This window comes from Anomaloglossus baeobatrachus, chromosome 1 (assembly GCF_048569485.1).
Source record: "Anomaloglossus baeobatrachus isolate aAnoBae1 chromosome 1, aAnoBae1.hap1, whole genome shotgun sequence".
Lineage (NCBI taxonomy): Eukaryota > Metazoa > Chordata > Amphibia > Anura > Aromobatidae > Anomaloglossus > Anomaloglossus baeobatrachus.
In genome coordinates, this window is record NC_134353.1 from 371,323,159 (window position 1) to 371,348,969 (window position 25,811).

Consider the following 25,811-nt stretch of genomic DNA (forward strand, 5'->3'; position numbering starts at 1 on the left):
CGACCCGTGGGTGGTGTCACGACCCGTTACACGACCACCATCCTCCCACCGCCTACTCCCCTTTAACAAGAGTGCCGTGGTTCCCGGTCCGGAGGCGCTCGTGCCACCAACAACCCGAGCCCAGACCTCGAGCTGCTCGGCCCGAGCAAGCGGAGGAAGCGGCCGGGCCCCTCTCAGGGCGGTACAGTACCACATTCTGTCATGTCCTCCCAATGAAGCTAGACACACAAACAGCGAAACATACTGTACGCTGGGGCATTTTGAACATCTGTGATGTGTTTCCTAGTCCAGTTCTGTACTTTCCATGACCATATAGGTACGTGTTCACTCTTTGAGAGTCACTCACCATTTAGTACAATATTTGGTAGGGCACTTATGGGTCTTATGATCACTCCATGATTTTTACACATGCTTGACATACTCAATGCAGTGGTGTTTGTTTGTAACATGGCCCATGTGCCATTAACCCTTCTGGGTTTTTCGTATTGTACATGCACTTCATTTGAGACATTTTGTCCATTTTAAACGCAACTGTATTTATTATTTGTCCACTTCTTTTTTGCCAGATTCTATTCATCCAGTTTCCGGGTCATGTTACAGTTGTCTTTTTTTAACTGTCTTGTTATTGTCTTTTGTACACTTGTTTTTCACTTATGCACTTTAATAAATGCATTTGTTTTTGCATTACTCGTATGTCCTCCAGTTTCTTCTTATTAAATTATGGAGTCTTTGTGCATGTCCATATGAGAATATATGACATATGCCCTATAATGATTTAGCATTTTAAAAGAAATGCTTATTAAGTATTTTGTATTTATTAATAAATAAATTTGTATGTGACCATGAATTGGGGTGCTATATTCTTATATATAAATACCAAAGCCTTTCTTCATACAATTACCACAAGGTCACAATATGCAATAAAAAAAATCATTGAGAGGAGGTATAGGCTATGTGCACACGTTGCGTATATGCAGTTACGCTGCTTTCTGCACCGCAGCGTAACTGCATGCGTCCTGCGTCTCCAGCACAATCTATGAAGATTGTGCATTATCCATGCGCACGTTGCGTTTTAGAACGCAGCGATTTGCATGCTGCCAAATCGCTGCGTTCTAAAAAGTAATATGTCACTTCTTTCGTGCGCTTTGGATGCAGCCCCCGCTCTGTCTGTGGTGGGGGCTGTGTCCAGAGCGCATGAAATCGGCTTTTTCACTGCATTCATTATGCAGTGTTTCTGCAGCGATTTGAAGAGCACATGTGCTGTCAACTCGCTGCAGAAATTTGCAGGGACAGGACGCAACGTGGGCACATAGCCTTAAAGGAAAAATCCAGAAAACACCCAAGGGATTGGAGATATAAGTCCAATCAGTATGCAAAATTTATATGGAGACATCACATATATGGCCAGTTTATATGAAAGATTAAAATATTTTAAAATCTGACACACAAAGGTCATTATCATTTCATATGTGCCTTAAATTGAATATAAAGCAGAAACTATGTGAGGTCAATGATAGTGTCCAATAAATAATTATATATATAAATCTGTTTTTATATGCCAATATAATCAGGTTGTCTCACACACACATGTAAATATACACACACTGCCCATACGGTATATACCAGCTTGTCTACTTCTTCAGTTCTTCTAGACTTCTGCAGATACAGGACCTATGGTGACATCATGCTCAGATGACCATGATGTCACCAAAAGGTCCTTAATTAGTTGTAACTTCTGAAGGGAAATTCTGGGGATGCCCTAAGAGACTGGGCCCCTGGGTAATTCACCAGCTCCTCCCTCCTCCCTGCCATCCAAAAACACCAGTCCTGTCTGTTACTAGAGCTATTTTTTAGTAGGGCTTATATTTCAAGCATGCTGTAAAAACCCTGGAAAATCATGCTAGGGCTTATTTTCGGGGTAGGTCTTATTTTTGGGGAAATATGGTGTGAGGAGCTGGCTGCGGACTACGGGATGCAGACTTTTTCCAGCAAGTAGTGCTGGTTTCGGCAATCTCATTGTTATGTTTTATTAGATATTTTCTTGCCTGTCAGTTTAAGGTACATAAGGCCAGACACGAGATTGGTAATTCGAGTAAAGCAATCATTCCATTACTCTCGTCAGTGTCACAAGGACCTTAAATAAGCTGTTGTACTCCCAGACATTAGTACCATTATGTGGATGGTGATAGACCCAATGGAGCCATCACCACAAGGGGTCTTGCGTGCAGTCCCAGGTAAGGGGCCCGGCTTAGGAAAATACCTCTGCCAATGCAGTTAGTTGTTTGTTCAGCTGCCTGTGTGTCAATCAACTTTGATACCTAAATTGTTTGTTTAGGTGTGTTTTTAGTTGTGCTTATGCTGCGTAAAATGCATTAAAAACACGTGTATTTTACCTGTGGATTTTGTGCATCTAATGTAAATCTGACGAGGAAATGCTGTGGTAAAAACTCTGCGTACCCGCAGAATAAATTAACATGCATAACGTAGGGGGAGAGACCCTGATTCCAGCGATGTGTCACTTACTGACCTGTTTGGCAGCACACCAAGAAGTGCTGTAATTATAATCTACTGTTGATTAATCAGTGATTTTATCAAAACTACACTAAGCAGCCCACTAAGGCCTAAGCCACACGGCATGAAAATCGGACCAAGTGGAATGTGATAAAACATCGCATTCCACTCGGACCAATATTAGCCTATGTCCCAGCACCCATGAGCGATTATTTTCTCGGCCCCAATCGGACCGAGAAAACAGTCACAGCATGCTGCGAATGTAATTTGAGACTCTTTCTCCCGCACTCGTTCAAGTCTATGGGGCGAGAGAAAGATTGCACTGCACTCGCAGTACACCGGTGTACCACGAGTGCAGGGTGAGAATGGCAATAGCCGGCAACGGAGGAGAGAGGGAGATAAATCCCTCCCTCTCCTTCTTAGCTCTGGCCCGCCTCTCCGCACCACCGGCCCGCCCCTCCTCAGCGTCAGCACTCCCCCCGCAGCTGAGGTCCGATCGCACCTCAGGCACAGTGACACTCACATGACACTCAGCTCCTGCTGTGCTGCCAGCATGAGCAGAGTGTCATGCGAGGATTGCATTAGTCCCCATGTGGTCCCGGCCTACGTGTAACAACGCTTGAATCAGGATCTGTGCCCCTACGTTATGCTGCTCCCAGGTTAGTTGGCAAAAATCTGGTGATCAGATTCCCTTTAGTCTCACCCACTTTATTTGTACAGTGAAAACATGCAGCGTTAAAAACGCAAGTAACACTCATCGTGGCATATACCTTTCTAAGATGAGGAGAACTGACAGAAGTGTTTGTAATGTGATATATATAAACTCAGTTTTGCTGCCCATCCACCTGAGGGACTTTATCTGAACGATGTTAGCCATCTGTGATTCTAATCATGCAAGATATTAGACCCAGAGATCATGGCTGCCCATCTTACATCTCATACACCAAGAAACCTGCTCTAAGCATTGTTTGAGGCATGTTCTTTTTCTGCTGTATTGCTGCCTGTTTATGATTGGTTAGCATCATAAAGGGAGACAGTGCATACCCTCTGTGAAAACTCTAACCTTTTTTATGCCCAAGTAGGTGTTAACTAAGTGCCAATACTTTAGCTTTGCAGTCATTAATCCTGTGTCCAGCTCAACGTCTTTGACACTTTCTGTCCTGAGCCCGTGGTATTTGCCACATGTCTGCTGATCTGATCAGCAGACATGTGAGGCTAAAGGCCCCGTCACACTAAGCAACATCGCTAGCAACATCGCTGCTAACGAACAACTTTTGTGACGTTGCTAGCGATGTTGCTGTGTGTGACATCCAGCAACAACCTGGCCCCTGCTGTGAGGTCGCCGGTTGTTGCTGAATGTCCTGGGCCATTTTTTAGTTGTTGCTGTCCCGCTGTGAAGCACACATCACTGTGTGTGACAGCGAGACAGCAACAACTAAATGTGCAGGCAGCAGGAGCCGGCTTCTGCAGAGGCTGGTAACCAATGTAAACATCGGGTAACCAAGAAGCCCTGTCCTTGGTTACCCGATATTTACCTTTGATACCAGCCTCCTCCGCTCTCACTGTCAGTGCCGGCTCCCTGCTCTGTGCACATGTAGCTGCAGCCCACATCGGGTTAATTAACCCGATGTGTGCTGTAACTAGGAGAGCCGGGAGCCAGCGCTAAGCATTGTGCGCTGCTCCCTGCTCTGTGCACATTTAGCTGCAGCACACATCGGGTTAATTAACCCGATGTGTGCTGTAACTAGGAGAGCAAGGAGCCAGCGCTAAGCATTGTGCGCTGCTCCCTGCTCTGTGCACATGTAGCTGCAGGACACATCGGGATAATTAACCCAATGTGTGCTGTAACTAGGAGAGCAGGGAGCCAGCGCTCAGTGTGCGCTGCTCCCTGTTCTCTGCACGTGTAGCTGCGTGCGCTGGTAACCAAGGTAAATATCGGGTTGGTTACCCGATATTTACCTTAGTTACCAAGCGCAGCATCTTCCACGCGGCGCTGGGGGCTGGTCACTGGTTGCTGGTGAGCTCACCAGCAACTCGTGTAGCGACGCTCCAGCGATCACTGCCAGGTCAGGTTGCTGGTGGGATCGCTGGAGCGTCGCAGTGTGACATCTCACCAGCAACCTCCTAGCAACTTACCAGCGATCCCTATCGTTGTTGGGATCGCTGGTAAGTCGCTTAGTGTGACTGGACCTTAACAGTGAGTTGATACACACGGCACTTCTAGGGTGGTGCTCAAGTAGGGTCCAAAATCGTCTTAAAGGGAACCTCTCACCAATTTTTTGGCGTATAAGCTGCGGCTACCACCACCGGGTTCTTATATACAGCATTATAACATGCTGTATATAAGAGCCCAGGCCGCTGTGAGAACATAGAAAACACTTTATAATACTTACCTAACGGTTGTGCGGTGGACCATATGGGCGTCTCCGTTCTCCGGTGCTGGTGCCGCCTCTTTCGGACATCTTTGTCCTTCTTCTGAAGCCTGTGTGTATGATGCGTCTACGTCCTACACACTCGCCGATCCTGCGCAGGCGCACTACAATACTTTGATCTGCCTTGCTCATGGCAGATCAAAGTGCACCTGCTCAGGACCTGAATGCTGGCGAGTGTGGATGACGTCAGACGCGTCATGCACCGTGGCTAGAGAAGAATCAGGACGAAGATGGCCGAAAGAGGCGGCACCGGCACCGGAGAACGGAGACGCCCATATGGCGCACCAGACGACCGTTAAGTATTATAAAGTGTTTTTTTATTTTCTCACAGCGGCATGAGCTCTTCTATACAACATGTTAGAATGGGGTATATAAGATGGCCGCAGCTTATACAGCAAAAAAGTGGTAACAGGTTCCCTTTTATTTTTAGAAAAATCAATTTTCATCAAACCACCAGAAATAGGTTAATTATCTGCTTTCAAATGCGACCTTTCGTTTTAATGAACCACAGAGCGGCTCTGCTCTAAAGCAAAGCTCCAGTGCAGAAATGTGTGCAGCTCATGCTGATCCCCAGCTGTAGCATGCCTTCTGTTGACGGTCATAAAGCACTAGACATCTCAAGTCAGGTCAATGTAATAAATGGGCTTGCTGAGCTTCTCATGAGTGCATTGGAAAATAAAGGCCAGAGTATAATTGCTGCATGGTTTGTCATATTTGAAAGTGAACCGCTGAAGGACAACTTCTGAAGGGTAATTGAAAATGTACTGCGCTGTCCGCTGAGTATAATATGCTATAAGTAAAAGAAACAAAATAAAAACCTACCATCTGCACCTACATATAACTGTTTAGACAGAAAGATGGAAAGCTCCCCCTATCATGTGAAAGGCACATTACACTGAAACCTAAGTAAAGAGCCAAAAATCACAGTATGGCTGGAGGTCCACTTGCGTACGACTTGTGCGACTCTTGCATCGCATCACCCGGCACGGCCTGCCACTCTCTGCACAGGAGTGGGTCGGCTGCATGTATTTCCATGCAGCTGAGGTGCTCATGTCCAGACAGTGTCAGGTCGTGCCGGGTAATACTGATGTGAGACTCGCCGAGTCATACTGAAGTGGAACTCTGCCCTATATGTTGCATCCTGCTTCAGTGTTGAAGAGGACAACGACTAATGTCACAGAGCCAATAAATAGTAGCTAGCTAGCCCTATGCGGATGAAGCCATTTGAGAAGTGCTCTAATGCTGGCGCGACTGTGATCGACGCTTGTATATAGCACATGTTGTTAAAAAACGGCTTCCTAGATGTCGCAGTGATTTTCTGCTGCATTAATAGAAATGATCTGCAAATGACTTGCCTATTGTTCATGGCCACGTGATTATTGTAAAATCATAAGACCATTGACTCTAGGCGAGCTATAAGCAATAATCAGTAATGATGCAGTAGATGCACCATGAATACATGATATGTGTACATTGAGCGCTATGTATCACCATAACCTATACAGCATATGTGTTTACTGCCACTATTTGATGTAAAAATACCGTTCAGATCCCAAACTCGACAGATACTTGATACTGCGCAGGTGCACTACAATACTTTGATCTGCCCTGCTCATGGCAGATCAAAGTGTGCCTGCTCAGTACCTGAATGCCGGCGAGTGTGGATGACGTCGGACGTGTCATGCACCGCGGCTAGAGAAGGAGGACGAATATGGCCGAAAGAGGAGGCGCCGGCACCGGAGAACGGAGACGCCCATATGGCCCACCGCACGACCGTTAGGTAAGTATTATAAAGTGTTTTTTATGTTCTCACAGCGGCCTGGGCTCTAATATACAGCATGTTAGAATGCTGTATATAAGAGCCCGGTGGTGGTGGCCGCAGCTTATACGCCAAAAAAGTGGTGACAGGTTACCTTTAAGTTGATGTAGAAACCTGGCAATCAAGATAAATGTGAATAGTGGTCTTTGTTTTTTTTTAGAAGAACTCGTAGGAGCAGCACAAGCACAGACATTTCAGTCAAAGACCTATATCAGTGTACGTGCACGGGGTCCTCAGAAGGTATAGCAACTGGTGTAGTCAGGTGGACACCACGTCATACCTGACTACGCCAGTTGCTACACCTTCTGAGGACCCCCTGCACGCACACTGATAAAGGTCTTTGACCAAAACGTCTGTGCTTGTCCTACAAGTTCTTCTCAATAAAAGACCACTATCCACATTTATCTTGAGTGCCAAGTTTCTACATCTATGTGAGGATAACAGGTGCGGGTCTAGCAGAGATACACCCGTGCCTTTTAACCCCTTAAATCACGCTGTCAAACTCTGACAATACGCTCTAATGCCGGCACTCACAGGAACACAGCATTCCTTCCAATCAGAGTGATGCTGAAGCATCGCTCTGATCAAGAGAAGCGACCAAACAGTGTAGCCATAAAGTTCCCTAAAGGGACACGTAAGATCAATAAAAAGAAATTAAAAAAAAAAATCTAGAAGTTCAAATCACCTCGCGTTTAACCCAATGAAAATAAAATAAATAATAATGAAAAAATATACACATATTTGGTATCGCCTTGTTCAGAAATGCCCGATTCATCAAAATATAAAATCAATTTATCTCATCAGTAAGAATGACATATTATGTCATGTTTTAACGAATTGTTACATGCCTTTTTTATTATATTGTTGCGATCTACAGTTTATAAGAACATTCCACAATGCTATCCCATAGAAGTCAAAAATAATTAGCTGTTTGTGTAAATGATACAAAAGCTACAAGATAAATTACTATAAATGTTGCAGTTTTGTTTAAATCACAATGATTCAAAAATGTATTCTAAAATTAGTATACAAAAATATTACATTAAAAATATTTTAATAATACAATACAAGTATTGTAAGAGTTAAAACATAATAAATTATTCTCTAATGGTAAAGAGCAATAACAAAAAATAACTGTTTGAAATGCTGAGATGGTAGCTTTTACTTATAGCATATTATACTCAGCGGACAGCGCAGTACATTTTCAATTACCCTTCAGAAGTTGTCCTTCAGCGGTTCACTTTCAAATATGACAAACCATGCAGCAATTATACTCTGGCCTTTATTTTCCAATGCACTCATGAGAAGCTCAGCAAGCCCATTTATTACATAGACCTGACTTGAGATGTCTAGTGCTTTATGACCGTCAACAGAAGGCATGCTACAGCTGGGGATCAGCATGAGCTGCACACATTTCTGCACTGGAGCTTTGCTTTAGAGCAGAGCCGCTCTGTGGTTCATTAAAACGAAAGGTCGCATTTGAAAGCAGATAATTAACCTATTTCTGGTGGTTTGATGAAAATTGATTTTTCTAAAAATAACTGTATTCTCTTGGATAAAAGAAAATCATATAAAAAAAAACAATACCATACCAGTAAACTGGAGTAAATAAATACTATTTGTTTATACCAATAATATACAGGTCAAGTAATCCCCACAGTCTCGGTTCACCCAGCTTATTATGTCAAAACATACTCCCCTCTCCTCTGTGAGGAATTTCCAGCTTTTATTGCTTAGTGGTAGAATGAATGAGAGAAACTAGGCTCACCGCATGGGAAAGAATCAATGCCTTCAAAATATGGTGCTGGAGAAGGCTGTTATCAATGCCTGGATGTCAAGAAGAACAATTTTGGAACAAATCAAGCCAGACATGTCACTCAAAGCAAATATCAGCAAGCTACAACTTGTTTCTTATGGACACATCATACCAAGAGAGCAATCACTGGAGAAGGACATCATGGTCAGAAGAATAGAAAGAACAAGGTGAAGAGGAAGACCAGCAAACTGGCATAATACACTCAAGATAATGGTGGAGAAGACTCTGGTGGGTCCATCTAGGCTTGAAGAGGATCGATTTTCCCAATTTTTCTACAGAGTGTTTACCCATCAAGTCACCATGGCTCAAGATTAAGCTGAAGGCCGTAAAAAAAACAAAATAAAAACCTACCATCTGCACCTACATATAACTGTTTAGACAGAAAGATGGAAAGCTCCCCCTATCATGTGAAAGGCACATTACACTGAAACCTAAGTAAAGAGCCAAAAATCACAGTATGGCTGGAGGTCCACTTGCGTACGACTTGTGCGACTCTTGCATCGCATCACCCGGCACGGCCTGCCACTCTCTGCACAGGAGTGGGTCGGCTGCATGTATTTCCATGCAGCTGAGGTGCTCATGTCCAGACAGTGTCAGGTCGTGCCGGGTAATACTGATGTGAGACTCGCCGAGTCATACTGAAGTGGAACTCTGCCCTATATGTTGCATCCTGCTTCAGTGTTGAAGAGGACAACGACTAATGTCACAGAGCCAATAAATAGTAGCTAGCTAGCCCTATGCGGATGAAGTCATTTGAGAAGTGCTCTAATGCTGGCGCGACTGTGATCGACGCTTGTATATAGCACATGTTGTTAAAAAACGGCTTCCTAGATGTCGCAGTGATTTTCTGCTGCATTAATAGAAATGATCTGCAAATGACTTGCCTATTGTTCATGGCCACGTGATTATTGTAAAATCATAAGACCATTGACTCTAGGCGAGCTATAAGCAATAATCAGTAATGATGCAGTAGATGCACCATGAATACATGATATGTGTACATTGAGCGCTATGTATCACCATAACCTATACAGCATATGTGTTTACTGCCACTATTTGATGTAAAAATACCGTTCAGATCCCAAACTCGACAGTGGCATATGGAGATGACAGTTATGCGACCTTTGAAAGCTTTTCACAACAGTTTTTTGGGGAAGCGCTTTGAAGAATTGAGTTCTTATTGCCTTTGTATCAATTGTATGCAGTGAATGCCTGAGCTACCTCTTGCAAATGTAAGGTTTCCAGAAAAACAACACCTCTACAGTAACTATTGTTTTATAAAAATAAAACCTTCCGATAATATACACATCCAACAAAGAAAAAAGAGATAAGATGGTTGAAATGAACAGCCTCACCTGAAATTGTGCATGAACTGCTGAAACTTGTCAGCTCTTCTTGCTAACGGGACAATGATGTTCACCAGGACATTGGCCATATTCAGCTTCTCATTCTTGACTTTAACAATAGGTCCAAATGGTCGAAAGAGAACAACGCGCTTAAATTCTTGATTCCTATCTCCTTTAAATGTCAGTTCGTACAACGTTCCTTTTTCACGCTCTGTCCTGTAAATTCCTGAAAATGGACAAAACAAACCATCAGAGTGGCTTAAATGTTGGGAAGCAGATATTCTCTGTCTATCCCAATAAATGTTGCACATAAAGGGTGTGTAATAAAAAAATAAGAAATAATATGGAAAAGTAAATTGGCAGCTCAGTTAACATATCAATGAAAGGAAGCAAAAGACTGACGGTGGCAGAACAAATCAATATTACCTAAAATAGAACCATCATTTTAACTAATTGAATTGGCTTTTCTTGTTGCGTTTCCATTTGATCTCTCCAGTTAAGGTTATGTTTTGTGCCCTTACCTGTCACGTTGTATTTACAGGGGTTTTCCCACAAAGTTAATTTTAAAGCACATTTTAATGAGTAGATCTTTGATTAATAACAATATCCACAATTGGATGTGTTTAAAAAAATGTCCCTGTGCGGAGATAATCTTATATATGTGTCTCTGCTATGTGAGGCCGGTTTCACACTTGGATTGTTTTGACGCAAACGGAATCCGTCACTAATGAAGTACAGTTCATTTATTTAAAAGTTGAAGCGCGACACCATGCGGGTTGTGTGTTTCATGCAGTACCCGCATGTGTCCACATGATGTCGAGCTTCCACTGTAAATAAATGAACTGTACTGTATGTGTGATGGGAACCCGTTTCCGTCAAAACAACGCAAGTGTGAAATGGCCCTAATGGATGTGTCTGACCGTGCAGGGACATGATCTGATCATACCACATCTCCTGGGCCGGGGAGGACACAAAGGAGAGTATACAAATATTACAGCATGGAATCACAGCAGATTCTTTTTGTGAGGTAGAACATTTCCTTGCCCGTTTTTTTTTTTGTTGTTTTTTTTTTTAAATTAACTCAAAGAAAGAATTCTTTACATTTCTGTGCTGTAATGTCTGTATACTCTTACTTCCTCCCTGGACAAAGAGAGGTTGTATGATCAGATCACGTTCCTGTACAGTCAGAAACAGTACAAAGTAGGGACATGTATATAAGATTATCTCAGCATAGGAACAGTTTTGTTTTTTGTTTTTTGTTTTTTTAAATCACATCTAATTGTGGAAATTATTATTATTCCAAGATCTATTCATTAAAATGTACTTTGTTGGTGGGACAAACCCTTTAAAACCATAACAAGCAGGATGACGAACGCTTTGTATCAGATGATGCTGCAACCAATCTGGTGATTCGCAAAGAGTAACAACTAACAAGAAAGAAAGTAGACCGTATCAGAATTATTTTTTTTTTTTTAAAGCAAGTAGGCAGTAAGTTGGCTCAATGGTTACTACACAGTGTGCAGAATTATTAGACAAGTTGTATTTTAGAAGATTTTAGTATTGATCAACAACTATGCTCTCAATCAACCCAAAAGACTCATAAATATCAAAGCTTAATATTTTTGGAAGTTGGAGTGGGTTTTTTTTAGATTTGGCTATCTAAAGCCTGCTTTACACGTTGCAATTTTGCATACGATTTCGTATGCGACTTCCAACGCCCCCAACATATGTGTGGCACGTGTAATTTGTTGAATGTGCCGCACATACGAGTAACCCCCGTCACACGTACTTACCCGTCCATACGACCTCGCTGTGGGCGGCGAACGTCCATTTCCTGGAGTGGGAGGGACGTTCTGCGTCACAGCGACGTCACATGGCAGCCGTCCAATAGAAGAGGAGGGGCGGAGCTAAGCGGGACGTAAATGTCGCGGGCGGGGAGGAGGGTGTCAGCACACCGCGCTCACCCCTTCTGCTCGGGTCCGGCAGCTGCTCAGTGGTGGCTCGAGCCGTAGGCCGGATCCCGGGGTTTCTCGAGCGGCACTCCTCGCCCGTGAGTGAAAGGGGGGTTGTTTGGGATGTTGGGATAATGTCCGTGACGCCACCCACGGTTGTGGTGATGTGTAGCACCACCGCTGCTCAATGCGGGGATCCCGGGGATGGTGATGGGGAGCAGCCAGGTGTTGTGTTGCCCCTCCGTGGGTAGGGGTTTGTGATCCCGGGGCCCGGTGATGGCTTGTGAGGTGCAGGGCCTGGTGGGCGCAGGGACGCGGGGGCAGCGCTGTGCCTTGCGGCACTGTGGTACTCACTCAGCCTGAGACATGGACACAGTTTGTACGGTAAACCAACGGCTGGTAGGACGGTCCCACGGACGGTTCACGGTGCTGCGGTTCCCTGCAGTTGACGGTGATGGTCACTCTTCCCTGCACCTATGTTAAGTCTATTGGTAGCGATGGATTCCCACCGGTTACCCGCTCCCCGACTACAATCTGGGCCGGAGGAGCTCCACACTTTGCCCGCAGGCGCCGGCCCTGGGAAACTGGTGCCTTGGCGGTGGCGGTGTTTCCCCGTTGTGGTTGGACCTTTGCCGTCAATCAGGACTTGCTTGCTGGGAGATCTACGTCCCCTTCACTAACGGATTTAGCAATTTACAGCGACTCCAAGCCTTGCTGGGATCCGAAAAGCCCCTGCTCTGGTGCTGACTGCCCTTTGTATCCGCTCCAGACCACCGGGCACACAGCCAACGGGGTCCTTCCAGTAACCTCCAGACAGTCCCACTCCAGACCTTCACCGCCGTCTGCTGACCTTGCTGATTCCGTCTGGGCACACAGCCACAGACCAACTTCAGGCTTTCTGTCACTTCTCTTACTTCCCTAGTTGTCCACTCCTCACTCAAGCTCTCCCTGAGCTGAACTTCACTCTTGCCCTGCCTGGGCTAATCTCGATGTTGACTCAAGCCCTGCCTGGGCTAATCTGCCTGGTACTTCCTGCCTCCAGAACTGTGATCTCCTTGGTGGGCGGAGCCAACCGCCTGGCCCACCCCCTGGTGTGAATCATCAGCCTCTGGAGGAAGGCAACAAGGATTTGTAGGTTAGCTGGTGTACCTGCAGGGAATGTGGGGTGTGTGTGTTGTTGTAACCTGTGTCCCCTGGCTTGCCCAGGGCGACACATTCCCCCTTAGCAAAACGCAGACCGTCCGCGGGCTGCCGTCCTACACCGGTTTTATTTTTCTGTAAAAAGGGGATAACAGGGTTAAACATAACATAAATACATTTTTAATAAATCTTCCCAAGACGGGAGGCACATTTTACTTTCAACGTTTCAACGGTATACGGTCACGGTTTCCGCTCTCTCCCACCCAAGTAACCTGGCCCTGATGCTGCCCCTAAAACCCAGGCAGCACCCCTTGACCCACAGTCCAGCACACGGTACCCGAGCGGGATCTGTCCTTCCCCTCCAGAGGGTAGCCACCGGTTCCTTTGGTGGCTGGGCCCTGGCCTGCTCTGCTCAGGGCCCTCCCTCCAACCTGCCTCTCCGGAGGCGGCATTGCGGAAACGGTAACGGTACCCAACATATTTACAAGCCACTAACGTTTGTGGTTGCCCTGCAGAGTTCACGGGCTTGTCCATAGCTAGTTCCCATGCATTTTTAAACTTTAAACGGTCCCCACGGGGACAACGGTGCCGGCTCCTGCCGGTTGCTAATCCCAGCTGACAATCAGGTGAAAACTCGGTTCAATCAGTGTTTTTCATTTTTCAAAACTTTCAACAAACTTTCAAACAAACAAAGCGCTGGTCCCTACGGGGACGGTGCTGCGGGCCTCCATTGCCCTACTCCGGTCCTTCTGCTGCTTCATCCGAGGGAGGGGGTGCAGAGCTCATCTTGCCCTCCGGGCTGCCCCTCAGCTTTACATCCAGGGCAAACCACCCCCTCTCTCCGCAGTGCCGAGTGTACCGCACCATGTCTCCCGGGATAAGATTGCGGCCAGGATGCTCTTCGGGCAGGTGAGCATGCACATCCCGCCGGGCTACAAATACCTCGGCCTCCAGGCCCGGTTCGTATATGAACCCGTAGCCCCGGCGGATATCGAATCGCCTCACCTGCCCCTCGTAGAACGGGCCCCGGACACGGAAGGTCGCTTGCCGCAGGTTCTCCTTTTCCCGTATGACTCGGGCCACCAGCTCGGCTTTCCTACGCTCCCTCTCCGCGATCTCCAGGCCCAGCTTGGTCGGCTCCCTGTCCCAGTATGGCTCCGGCGCACGGGTTGAGCCCCGCGGGACATTCAGCACGTTACCCACTGTCAGGAAGGTGGGTGGCGTATCCCGCGGTGTCATGGCCTTGGGCGCTGCCTTGCAGCAACAACCCGGCGCCACCTCAGCCGAGGTGTGGGGGATGGGCACAGGGGCTTTCCGCAGTTGGGCCTTCGGCTCGGAGCGGGTCATCGGCTCCGGCTCGGGGAACTGCTCGGGGACTGTCTCTGGCGCAATCTTCGGGGCCTTCCATGGCAATGCCTCCGGTTTGCTTCTGGCTCCGGCTACAGGTCGGTCCGCTGGGGCGGACGGGCTGGGTATCGCTACCGGTTGCGGTGGTAGCGGGCCTAGTGGCGGGGTCACGGCCTCCGGGACGGGTGGCGAAGGAGGCAACGGGGGGAGAGGGCTTGGACCGGGTCCCTCAGCCGCAGCGACCGGTCCCTCCGGGACATAGGGGCGTGGGTCACTCACCCTCCCTTCCTCCGCTTCCTCCTCGCGTCTCCGCACGGCTGCCAAAACGTCCGCCATGTCGGTCTCCCACTCCTCCAGGAGGAGCTGCATTTTGACCTGCAGCCTTAGATGGAGCTGCGCGGTCCGGATCTCCACCCACGCTGCGGTTCCCGGTGCGGGGGCCACGGTGTTTCGGGACGGCATCCACATGGTGTCTTTGCTGTTTGCTTCCAGGAACGGTTTTCTGGCAAGGTCCTGGCGTCCCTGCTTTTATAGCGGCGACTACATGCCGCCAGCCGCCATCGCGTCCCCCTTAGCTCTTTCCGGCCCCTCCTCTCTCGGGGCGGGGTTTTGACCTTCGCGCCTCTACTGCTCGAGAAGACGCTCGAGCGGGAACTTTTCGCGCCAAAGATGGCGGCTTCTGAAATTTTTCTGCCGGATACCTCCGGCGGTAACAAGGCGCACCTCTACCAGACGGCAGAGCGGTAAGATCCTGTTCACAGCGCCAAGTTGTCGCGGGCGGGGAGGAGGGTGTCAGCACACCGCGCTCACCCCTTCTGCTCGGGTCCGGCAGCTGCTCAGTGGTGGCTCGAGCCGTAGGCCGGATCCCGGGGTTTCTCGAGCGGCACTCCTCGCCCGTGAGTGAAAGGGGGGGTTGTTTGGGATGTTGGGATAATGTCCGTGACGCCACCCACGGTTGTGGTGATGTGTAGCACCACCGCTGCTCAATGCGGGGATCCCGGGGATGGTGATGGGGAGCAGCCAGGTGTTGTGTTGCCCCTCCGTGGGTAGGGGTTTGTGATCCCGGGGCCCGGTGATGGCTTGTGAGGTGCAGGGCCTGGTGGGCGCAGGGACGCGGGGGCAGCGCTGTGCCTTGCGGCACTGTGGTACTCACTCAGCCTGAGACATGGACACAGTTTGTACGGTAAACCAACGGCTGGTAGGACGGTCCCACGGACGGTTCACGGTGCTGCGGTTCCCTGCAGTTGACGGTGATGGTCACTCTTCCCTGCACCTATGTTAAGTCTATTGGTAGCGATGGATTCCCACCGGTTACCCGCTCCCCGACTACAATCTGGGCCGGAGGAGCTCCACACTTTGCCCGCAGGCGCCGGCCCTGGGAAACTGGTGCCTTGGCGGTGTTTCCCCGTTGTGGTTGGACCTTTGCCGTCAATCAGGACTTGCTTGCTGGGAGATCTACGTCCCCTTCACTAACGGATTTAGCAATTTACAGCGACTCCAAGCCTTGCTGGGATCCGAAAAGCCCCTGCTCTGGTGCTGACTGCCCTTTGTAACCGCTCCAGACCACCGGGCACACAGCCAACGGGGTCCTTCCAGTAACCTCCAGACAGTCCCACTCCAGACCTTCACCGCCGTCTGCTGACCTTGCTGATTCCGTCTGGGCACACAGCCACAGACCAACTTCAGGCTTTCTGTCACTTCTCTTACTTCCCTAGTTGTCCACTCCTCACTCAAGCTCTCCCTGAGCTGAACTTCACTCTTGCCCTGCCTGGGCTAATCTCGATGTTGACTCAAGCCCTGCCTGGGCTAATCTGCCTGGTACTTCCTGCCTCCAGAACTGTGATCTCCTTGGTGGGCGGAGCCAACCGCCTGGCCCAGCCCCTGGTGTGAATCATCAGCCTCTGGAGGAAGGCAACAAGGATTTGTAGGTTAGCTGGTGTACCTGCAGGGAATGTGGGGTGTGTGTGTTGTTGTGACCTGTGTCCCCTGGCTTGCCCAGGGCGACACATTAACATCCCGCCCACCTCCTTCCTTCCGTATTGTGGGCCGGGAGCCGCAGGATGCTGGTAAGATCTGTTCATCGTTCCCGGGGTGTCACACACTGCAATGTGCGCTACCCCGGGTACGATGAACAATCTAACGTGCAATTCTAGAGACAGGTATGATGTGTATGCGATGAATGTTTTAACGTTCAATCGCAATCGCACGAACCTGTCACACACTGCAATGTACTTACAATGCCGGATGTGCGTCACTAACGACGTGACCCCGCCGAAACATTGTAAGATATATTGCAGCGTGTAAAGCGGGCTTTAGAAGGATATCTGTTTGTGCAGGTAACTATTACTGTGCAGAATTATTAGGCAACGTAATAAAAACCAAATATATTCCCATCTCACTTGTTTATTTTCACCAGGTAAACCAATATAACTGCAGAAAATTTAGAAATAAACATTTCACCTGATCTACTTAATTGGTAGTTGGCTCTCAAGCGGACAATATGTATAAAAAGTATTATGTGATCAAAATACTCAATTGTTCACGGTGTATTGTTGCTTTGCAGCATTAGGGGGTCAGAGTTCAGATCCAACCAGTGGTAACATCTGCATAAGAGTTACCGTATATGCAGACATGACCTGGATCTTGTAAAATCTTTTTTTTTGTGTGTGTTTGTTTTCAATGTGGTGATGGAAAAAAAAAAAAAAGCAGCTGTGATTTTTGTCCTTTGACATCCTGCTCTGTAACTCTACCAAACCATATACGTTAAGGAAACTCATGCAGATGATTCAGCTATTGAAGGTTTGTGAATCAGCGAGTCCATATCCTGTTGTCTGTCGTTACAAAACATTCACCGAAGAGTGGTGGTGAGGAGAGGATGTCATTGTAATTTTCAGGCGCACAGCTGTTCTCTTTATGGGGAAGTACACTAGGACCAAAAATGCACTAATTGTTTCATTATTACAGAGTTGCTAAAGGAATGTAACTCTTTCAAATGATCACGAGGATAAGAAATGTACAGTAAAGTTACTGGAAAATGTCTGTATTTACTAATCTGCAAAATTATTCAACATCTGTTGAACATCTCTATTTGACAAACTCTATTTGATAAGAAACTTATTAAGTTAATTTAATTACAGCCTTTAGCCCTTTCCACACCTTGGCATGTTTTAGATATATATAAAGGGATTTTCCACTACAACTTGAGCGCCTTTCCTAGTCTTCATAAGGCTGCTTCCACATCAGCGTTTTTTTTGACAGATGTCAAAAAAACGGCAACACATGTAACCGGATCCTTGACAGATGCGTTGTTATTTCAATGTATTTTCAATGGAATTGCGGTAAGATGCGTTTGTATGCGTCATATACTGGATCCGTTGGTTTGCGTTTTTTTGCCTTGTTTCAAAAACGCTACTTGTAGCGTTTTTGAGCTGCGTCCAAATATTGCATGTGTGACGCCCCAGGGGTGATGATCCTGTTCAGGGTTACCACAGGACGTGTTCGATATGGCAAACAGGTAATGTCAGTTTTTATTTTATATGTCGTCACGCCACTCACGGCTTGCGGTCAGATATGTGAATGACCGCCGCTGCAGGTTTTACGAGTGTCTTGGGCTGATGGCGTCTGCGGCCAGACGATGTAGCCTCCTGTGAGTGAGGCAGGCCCCAGGGGCTCGGGTGAGTAGGATAGCGGGTCCCATAATAACACAGGCTGAGTCCAGAAGTCTTTCAACAGTTTTTTTAAGCCTGCTTTACATGTTACGATTCTGCATACGATATCGTATGCGATCGTAACCACCCCCATCGTATGTGCGGCACGTTCAATTTTGTTGAATGTGCCGCACACACGATTAACCCCCTTCACACATACTTACCCGTCCATACGACCTCGATGTGGGCGGCGAACGTCCACTTCCTGGAGTGGGAGGGACGTTCGGCGTCACATTGACGTCACGTGGCAGCCGGCCAATAGAAGCGGAGGGGCGGAGCTGAGAGGGACGTAAAAATTCCGCCCACCGATATCGCTAGCGTGCGTACCCTCCCCCATCGTTTGTGCGACACGGGCATATCGCTGCCCGTCGCGCACAAAATCACGCTCCCCTGTCACACGGCTTACCTGCCCTGCGACGTCGCTCTGGCCGGCGATCCGCCTCCTTTCTAAGGGGGCGGTTCGTGCGACGTCACACGGCAGGCGTCCAATAGAAGCGGAGGGGCAGAGATGAGCGGGACGTAAAATTCCGCCCACCTCCTTCCTTCCGCATTGGCGGTGGAGGCAGGTAAGGAGATGTTCCTCGCTATTGCGGTGTCACACACAGCGATGTGTGCTGCCGCAGGAACGAGGAACAACATCGATAATGAAAGGTAAACGATTTTTGTTTTAGGACAACCTCTCCGCGGCAAACGATTTTGGACGCTTTTGCAATCGTTTTAGGTCGCACATAAGTGTCACACGCTGCGATATTGTTAATGACGCCGGATGTGCATCACTAACGACGTGACCCCAACGATAAAACATTAACGATATCGTAGCGTGTAAAGCCCCCTTTACTACCCTGTGCAGGGTCTGTCTAGTGGCCGCGCGCGTATCTACCTCGCGACCGCTGCTCACCACCACCAGACTGGCTCTCCTCCCTATCCTGACAACCTCTGCACTTTAGCTCCAAGCCCCTCCGCTTCACCCCTTGACAAGATTTGAAGGCCAGCCCCAACCGGAGACTGCCCAAGGGTACCATCTACTGATGTGGGAGAACTGGTTGCTATGTGTCTGTGCGTACACACCTCGTTCTGGCCCTTAGGATTACCTGGAAGTACTGTCCCAGCATGGGTGCAGTACTCAGTGGTGCCTGACTGGGTCAGGGGCGCCACATTTGTCACTGGATCCTGACTGTACCGCACGCAACCGCATATGAACGGTGGTATGCTGATAGAAAGGATCCTGTTTTCTCTACTGAGCATACCCAGAAACCAGCCTGGCGTGATCGCTCTCTCTCGCTCTCTCTCTCTCATTCCACTGACTCCCAATCACATGACTCCAATGCCTGCCCATAAACTGTAAGTCAAAGGATCCTTTAAAAAAACACTTGCGTTTGCATGCGTTCAACACTAAGTCAACAGGATCCAGTCATATGCGGTTTGCGTTTTTTTGACATTCGTCAAAAAACGCTGATGTGAAAGCAGCCTAACAATCATTTTCTAATACACTCATTACTTGTACATCTTTGAGTGCATCTCTGTATGGATCACATACTCCTCATAACATGTAAGCTCCATTTCCTGTCAGTTATGTTCAAACCGCCCCTTATCTAGGCACAGGTTGCAAAAACCCTGTCACAATTAATGGGGGCACAGATGCTTTTAAATGATTGACACCATGTATAATAATAATTTATTCATTTATATAGCTCCATTAATTCCACAGCACTTTACATACGTTGTCAACACTGTCCCCATTGGGCTCAGTCTTCACAGATCCTGCCGATGCTTTGTAGTGCTGGCCTAGAGTGACGTACCACAAATGGTGGGAGTCAAGACCATGCGGCCCTATATGGCCTATGAGTTGGGGGGCACTGATGCTAGTGCCAGGCCCACCTCCCCCACCAGACATCACACCTTGAACTGCATCGGATATTGCGAATGCAAATACAGTTGAATGCAATGATGAAAAAGAGAGCGGTCGGGGCCCACTGTGCAAAAAAGTTGCAGAGCTGCAGAACACACAGCAGAACATTATTTTGTTTATTTTTTTTTAATTAGAACTTTTGTTATGGGGCTTCATGATTTCTATGTTCTCCCCAATGCATTAGCAGGGAGAAATCAAAGGACAGTGAAGTCTGTCATGTGATTTTGCATGTTCAAACCCCCTGTAAATCATTTCATAGCAGCTCCTCCTCGATTGCGAGCAGAGTGACGTACTCCTGTCATTCCATCTCAATTCTGTGCCCAGATGAAGGTGGATCCAATAAAGCAGACAGGAAGTAGTGACAAAAGATTACGTGACCCACTCTGATATGCAATCACAAAAGAGAAGCAGGTAATGTAACCATTAAGGGTTAGGACATATGAAAGGGGGTCAAATAGTAGCAGAAGACGCCTTTAATAAGTCATAGGACCATAACACAAATCCATATTCATCCTGAAATCAGTTTCTAAATTGCCTTTGCGGTACCTTGCACTGACTAGCAAAAGGGTAACAATGTTTTGAACTTTTTACTTTCAGGCTCCATATCTCACTATCCACTGTAGTGTAGTGACTACAGTTTCGAATGTGAGACTACCATCATTTTATAGAGTGACACTTATCTTGACTATCTCATACATAAATTTGACTTGCAACCATTTAGAATTATTGGTTATGCAAATTCTTGTCATGTCACTGTATTGCTAATGTTTTACTTCTAAAAATCTAAATTTTAAATTTTTATTATTTTGTTAGCATTTTGTAAATCCATCTTTGGTTTTAGCACTGCCTGAGTCCTTCTGGGCATTCTCTCTATCAGATTCAAGCATGTCTCCACTGAAATCTGATCCCAGGTCTCTTCTACACGTTCCCAAAGTTGGTGCATACTCACCTGGGTATGTATACAGCTTTTTCTTCAACTCTACCCACAAATGTTTGATTGGGTTGAGGTCTGTTGACTGGGGGACAATCCAGACTTATGCTTTGGGCTGTTGTCTTGCTGGAACACCAGTTTGTCCTTTTTATAACCATAGTACTTAAGTGTATGAAGTAACCTGTCTTGTAAGATACTCACATATAGCTCAGCATTGAGACCACTATCAATCCTGTTTAAATATCCAATGCCTTTGACTGTGAAACACCATATCATCAGGCTTCCACCACTGGATTTGACAGCTCCTTCAATTTCTCGATAAGTTAGCCCCTTTTTCCCTTGTTTCTTCCAGACCCATTTGCACCCATCAGAGTCTAGTCTAATGACTTTCGTCGCATCACTCCAAATCACCAGTTTCCAATCTTCTACTGTCCACTTTTGTACTTTTTTGCAAACTCGAGACAATGTTTCTCATGACGATATTGAAGTTGAGGCTTCTTCACCTTTTTTTGGGCTACCATTTCAGACTTGTATAACATGTATGACACGGTGCTTGCATGGACATCTGTAATCACACTATTACGAAGTATACGAACAGCCTCCAGTGCCCTGTTTTTAGCGCAAGAACTGTTAGACCTTGTGATTAGCAGACTTGTTGACTACGATATTTTGTCTATATGTCCATCTCTTAGCTTCTGAATGGATGGATGTACTTCTTTTCTTATTCTTCCAACTGTCATGACACTCGTGATGCAATTTGGTAATGTTCTTGGCCAAGAGACAGCTATCTATGAGCTGGATGATGCAGTTTGCACTTTGTCTTCCTTTATAATAACTCTGCCATGTGCATAAGAGCTCAAGACCTTTGTAAACCTTACTTCTGCTCCCCTCTGCCCACTGACTGCCATGGAGAAGGATATGTTGGAACATGAATAGGATTGGCTGGAGGGTAAAGGGACAGCAGCAGTCAAAGCATTATATCATTGTCAGATGGCAAAAAGAGTTTTGGAAAAAGCTTCAGCTTCAATGTGCAGATGGAACAATAGCTGAAACTTCTCTAGATGGGACAGTATGAATTTAATGTTATTACCTTTAAGCAACATTTTCCAATTTATTATGACACCCTACGACAAAAAAAGCCAACAATATTTCATCCTTAACTATTAATAGTGTGGCACCCCTGAGGCTTCAGTCACCAGAGTATTGCATCTGTCTGAAGGTGTAATGCTTAACCCGGGTGAAAGGAGGTAACCACTAGTTCTCACTTCCAAAAGCATTCACACAGAGACCTTACACAGAACATCTAGCATGAGTCACCACACACAGGAAACCAGGCTGGGAAATCCCGCAGCACTGCTGAGTCACTCCTGAGGTGGGGACTACTCTCAGTGAGTAGAAAAACAAACAGTTTCACTTCAGAGTACAGCCCAGGATAGAGAACAGAGCAGACAGCCTTGAAGGAGCAGCGTTTAACAGGCTGTCCCTGGGACGGCAGATAGGTGGAGATATTCCCAGGGTCAGGGGTCAGGAATGAGACAGAGAGGGCGAGAGGCAGAGGTAGCCGGTGGACATGTTGGGACAAGAGGAGATGGTAGAGGAGGTCGAGCCTAAGGGGTGCTTCACACACAGCGAGCTCACTGCCGAGATCGCTGCTGAGTCACGCTTTTTGTGACGCAGCAGTGACCTGATTAGCGATCTCGCTGTGTGTGACAATGAGCAGCGATCTGGCCCCTGCTGCGAGATCGCTGCTCGTTACACACAGCCCTGGTTCGTTTTCTTCAAAGGCGCTCTCCCACTGTGACACACAGATCGCTGTGTGTGACAGCGAGAGAGCGACAAATGAAGCGAGCAGGGAGCAGGAGCCGGCGTCTGACAGCTGAGGTAAGCTTGTAACCAAGATAAACATCGGGTAACCAAGGTGGTTACCCGATATTTACCTTAGTTACCAGCCTCTGCAGCTCTCACGCTGCCTGTGCTGCCGGCTCCGGCTCTCTGCACATGTAGCTGCTGTACACATCGGGTTAATTAACCCGATGTGTACAGCAGCTAGTAGAGCAAGGAGCCAGCGCTAAGCAGTGTGCGCGGCTCCCTGCTCTCTGCACATGTAGCTGCATTACACATCGGGTTAATTAACCCGATGTGTACTGTAGCTAGGAGAGCAAGGAGCCAGCGCTCAGTGTGCGCGGCTCCCTGCTCCCTGCACACACAGCTAAGCGGTGTGCGCTGGTAACTAATGTAAACATCGGGTAACCATACCCGATGTTTACCTTAGTTACCAGTCTCCGCAGCTTCCAGACGGCGGCTCCGTGCAAGCGCAGCGTCGCTTGCACGTCGCTGCTGGCTGGGGGCTGTTCACTGGTCGCTGGTGAGATCTGCCTGTTTGACAGCTCACCAGCGACCATGTAGCGATGCAGCAGCGATCCTGACCAGGTCAGATCGCTGGTCGGATCGCTGCTGCATCGCTAAGTGTGAAGGTACCCTAACCGTTCTACAGTGCCAGTGCAGTCGGGGTGCAGGATCCTTAGTTGGGGACACCTTCACGGGTCACTCCAACAAATTTGCAGGGGATGGGGATTTCATGTCCCATCGTTCACTACCCACTTTCCCAGAGCACAGTGACATATAGGATCTAGGGTCACGGCTACGGTTGGACCCCACTTCAAGGGCCCGCATCACCTACATACGAGACGGGACACTTAACACCGACAGCGGGGTCCCCAAATTGCGTCAGGCTACGGGGAACCGTGTGTCAGCGTAAGGAGGAAGGTCTCACAGATTTCCACAGACAACAGTGATTGCCTCTAATTCACCCGGGACTGGCTAGAGTCCATCCATGACAGCGGAGAGCGGCACCTCATGGGCACTTTAAGAACTGTGACTAAACGGAACTTTGAACCGCAGCCCTCTGTGTCGTCCTTGTCATTTCCGGCGCTGCCGCCCCGTGCTTTAGCGCCACCAGCTGTCCCCATCGCCCTCATCCTCCCTGGGGTTTGCTCCACCTATGGGGAGCTGGACTATCTGGCCTGTGCTAACATCAGCCCCGGAGAAAAGCAACATCTCGCAGCGGCGGCTAATTCCTGGCCACACACCACGGGTGGCGCTGCAAAGCATCCCTGTTATGATTCAGTGACCGAGGAGGATCAAAAATGCGGAAACCCAAAAAGTAACCAGAGTGTCTGGAACTTTAACGGACTGCAGACCTAATCCTGACACACAACTACAAGTAGCCGTGGGGTGATCCTACGATTACCTAGTCGTCAACACAGCCGGAGAACTAAATATTCTTAGGGTACCGTCACACTTTAGCGACGCAGCAGCGATCCCACCAGCGATCTGACCTGGTCAGGATCGCTGCTGCATTGCTACATGGTCGCTGGTGAGCTGTCAAACAGGCAGATCTCACCAGCGACCAGCCCCCAGCCAGCAGCGATGTGCAAGCGACGCTGCGCTTGCACGGAGCCGGTGTCTGGAAGCTGTGGACATTGGTAACTAAGGTAAACATCGGGTATGGTTACCCGATGTTTACCTTAGTTACCAGCGCACACCGCTTAGCTTAGCGTGTGCAGGGAGCAGGAGCCGGCACTGGCAGCGTGAGAGCTGCGGAGGCTGGTAACGAAGGTAAATATTGGGTAACCACCTTGGTTACCCGATGTTTACCTTGGTTACAGCTTACCACAGGCTGTCAGATGCCGGTTCCTGCTCCCTGAACATTCAGGATTGTTGCTCTCTCGCTGTCACACACAGCGATGTGTGCTTATCAGCGGGAGAGCAACAATAAAAAAACGAACCAGGGCTGTGTGTAACGAGCAGCGATCTCACAGCAGGGGCCAGATCGCTGCTCAGTGTCACACACAGCGAGATCGCTAATGAGGTCACTGCTGCGTCACAAAAACATGACTCAGCAGCGATCTCGCTGTGTGTGAAGTACCCCTTACAGATAGAAATATAAGAAAAGCTAATCTGCCTCAGAGCAATCCCCAAAGATATAGATAGCCCCCAACATGTAAAGACTACGGTGATATAGGTAAACACAATACAAAGGCACAACAAATTCAACAAAGATGAGGCCCAAACTATCTTTATAGGAAAAGATAGGAAAGAGCACTGTCTGCAGCCGTAAAAACCCTAATAAATCTCAGCACACCTGATATGAAAAGACCCTGAGGCCACACAGGCTCTCCCCCACTTTATCAGTACTCTGATGTTACTGGGATCCAAAAACACTAATATAGATGAGGGACTGAAATTAATACAAAACATGACAAAACACCATACATAGCATAATCATGGAGCTAAGTATACAGACACTCCCAGCAGGGAATGATCCAATTCCACCAAGAACTCCACACAGGCAAAATAAGAATCAAGCATTAGTATCAAAACAGAAAAAACACTAAGAAAGTGGAAACAATAAACAGAGGTACAAAGTCAAACTTATCTGAGAGGAGTTCTGGTAGAGAAAAGGGCTGGTTTCAGGATGTCCTTAGCACACAGGAGATCCATTGAGCACCAGCAAGTAACAGGAGAAAACTACTCAGTCATATAGGCCCAATCTGAAGGACCTGATTGCCAGTCCTCCACAGGTGTCTGGCTCTCATTACACAAGTCAACTGCACCGCCAGCACTGACCACAAGAGGGAGCCCCAAACTGGAAAATGTATTCACAACACATCCACTATTCCTATCCAACACCACCCCTAGAAGAGCAAAAGTCGCAGGAAGGGTTGGCGGCGGAGGAGGCCGAGACCCCAGTCACCGCTGCAACAGGTGATGCACTTCTCAGGGACCCTTCGTCCTCCTTCCATCCCTCTCTACACCTTGCACCTGTTTGTCATTTACATGTAGCCGACGGGGCCATGGAGCCGGGTCAGGCCAATCACAGCAACCCCACAAAACCACTG

General features: G+C 47.7%; 1 protein-coding gene across 4 annotated transcripts in view; it reads right to left on the reverse strand.

The window, feature by feature from the left end:
* The window catches only part of CSGALNACT1 (chondroitin sulfate N-acetylgalactosaminyltransferase 1), a 528,406-nt gene that overhangs the window by 64,004 nt on the left and 438,591 nt on the right, over positions 1–25,811 (reverse strand). For all 4 annotated transcript variants that reach the window (XM_075352486.1, XM_075352485.1, XM_075352484.1 and 1 more), the window contains one exon: positions 9,934–10,150. In XM_075352486.1, coding sequence (XP_075208601.1) covers positions 9,934–10,150 — 217 coding nt within the window. The remainder of the gene's footprint in view (positions 1–9,933; positions 10,151–25,811) is intronic.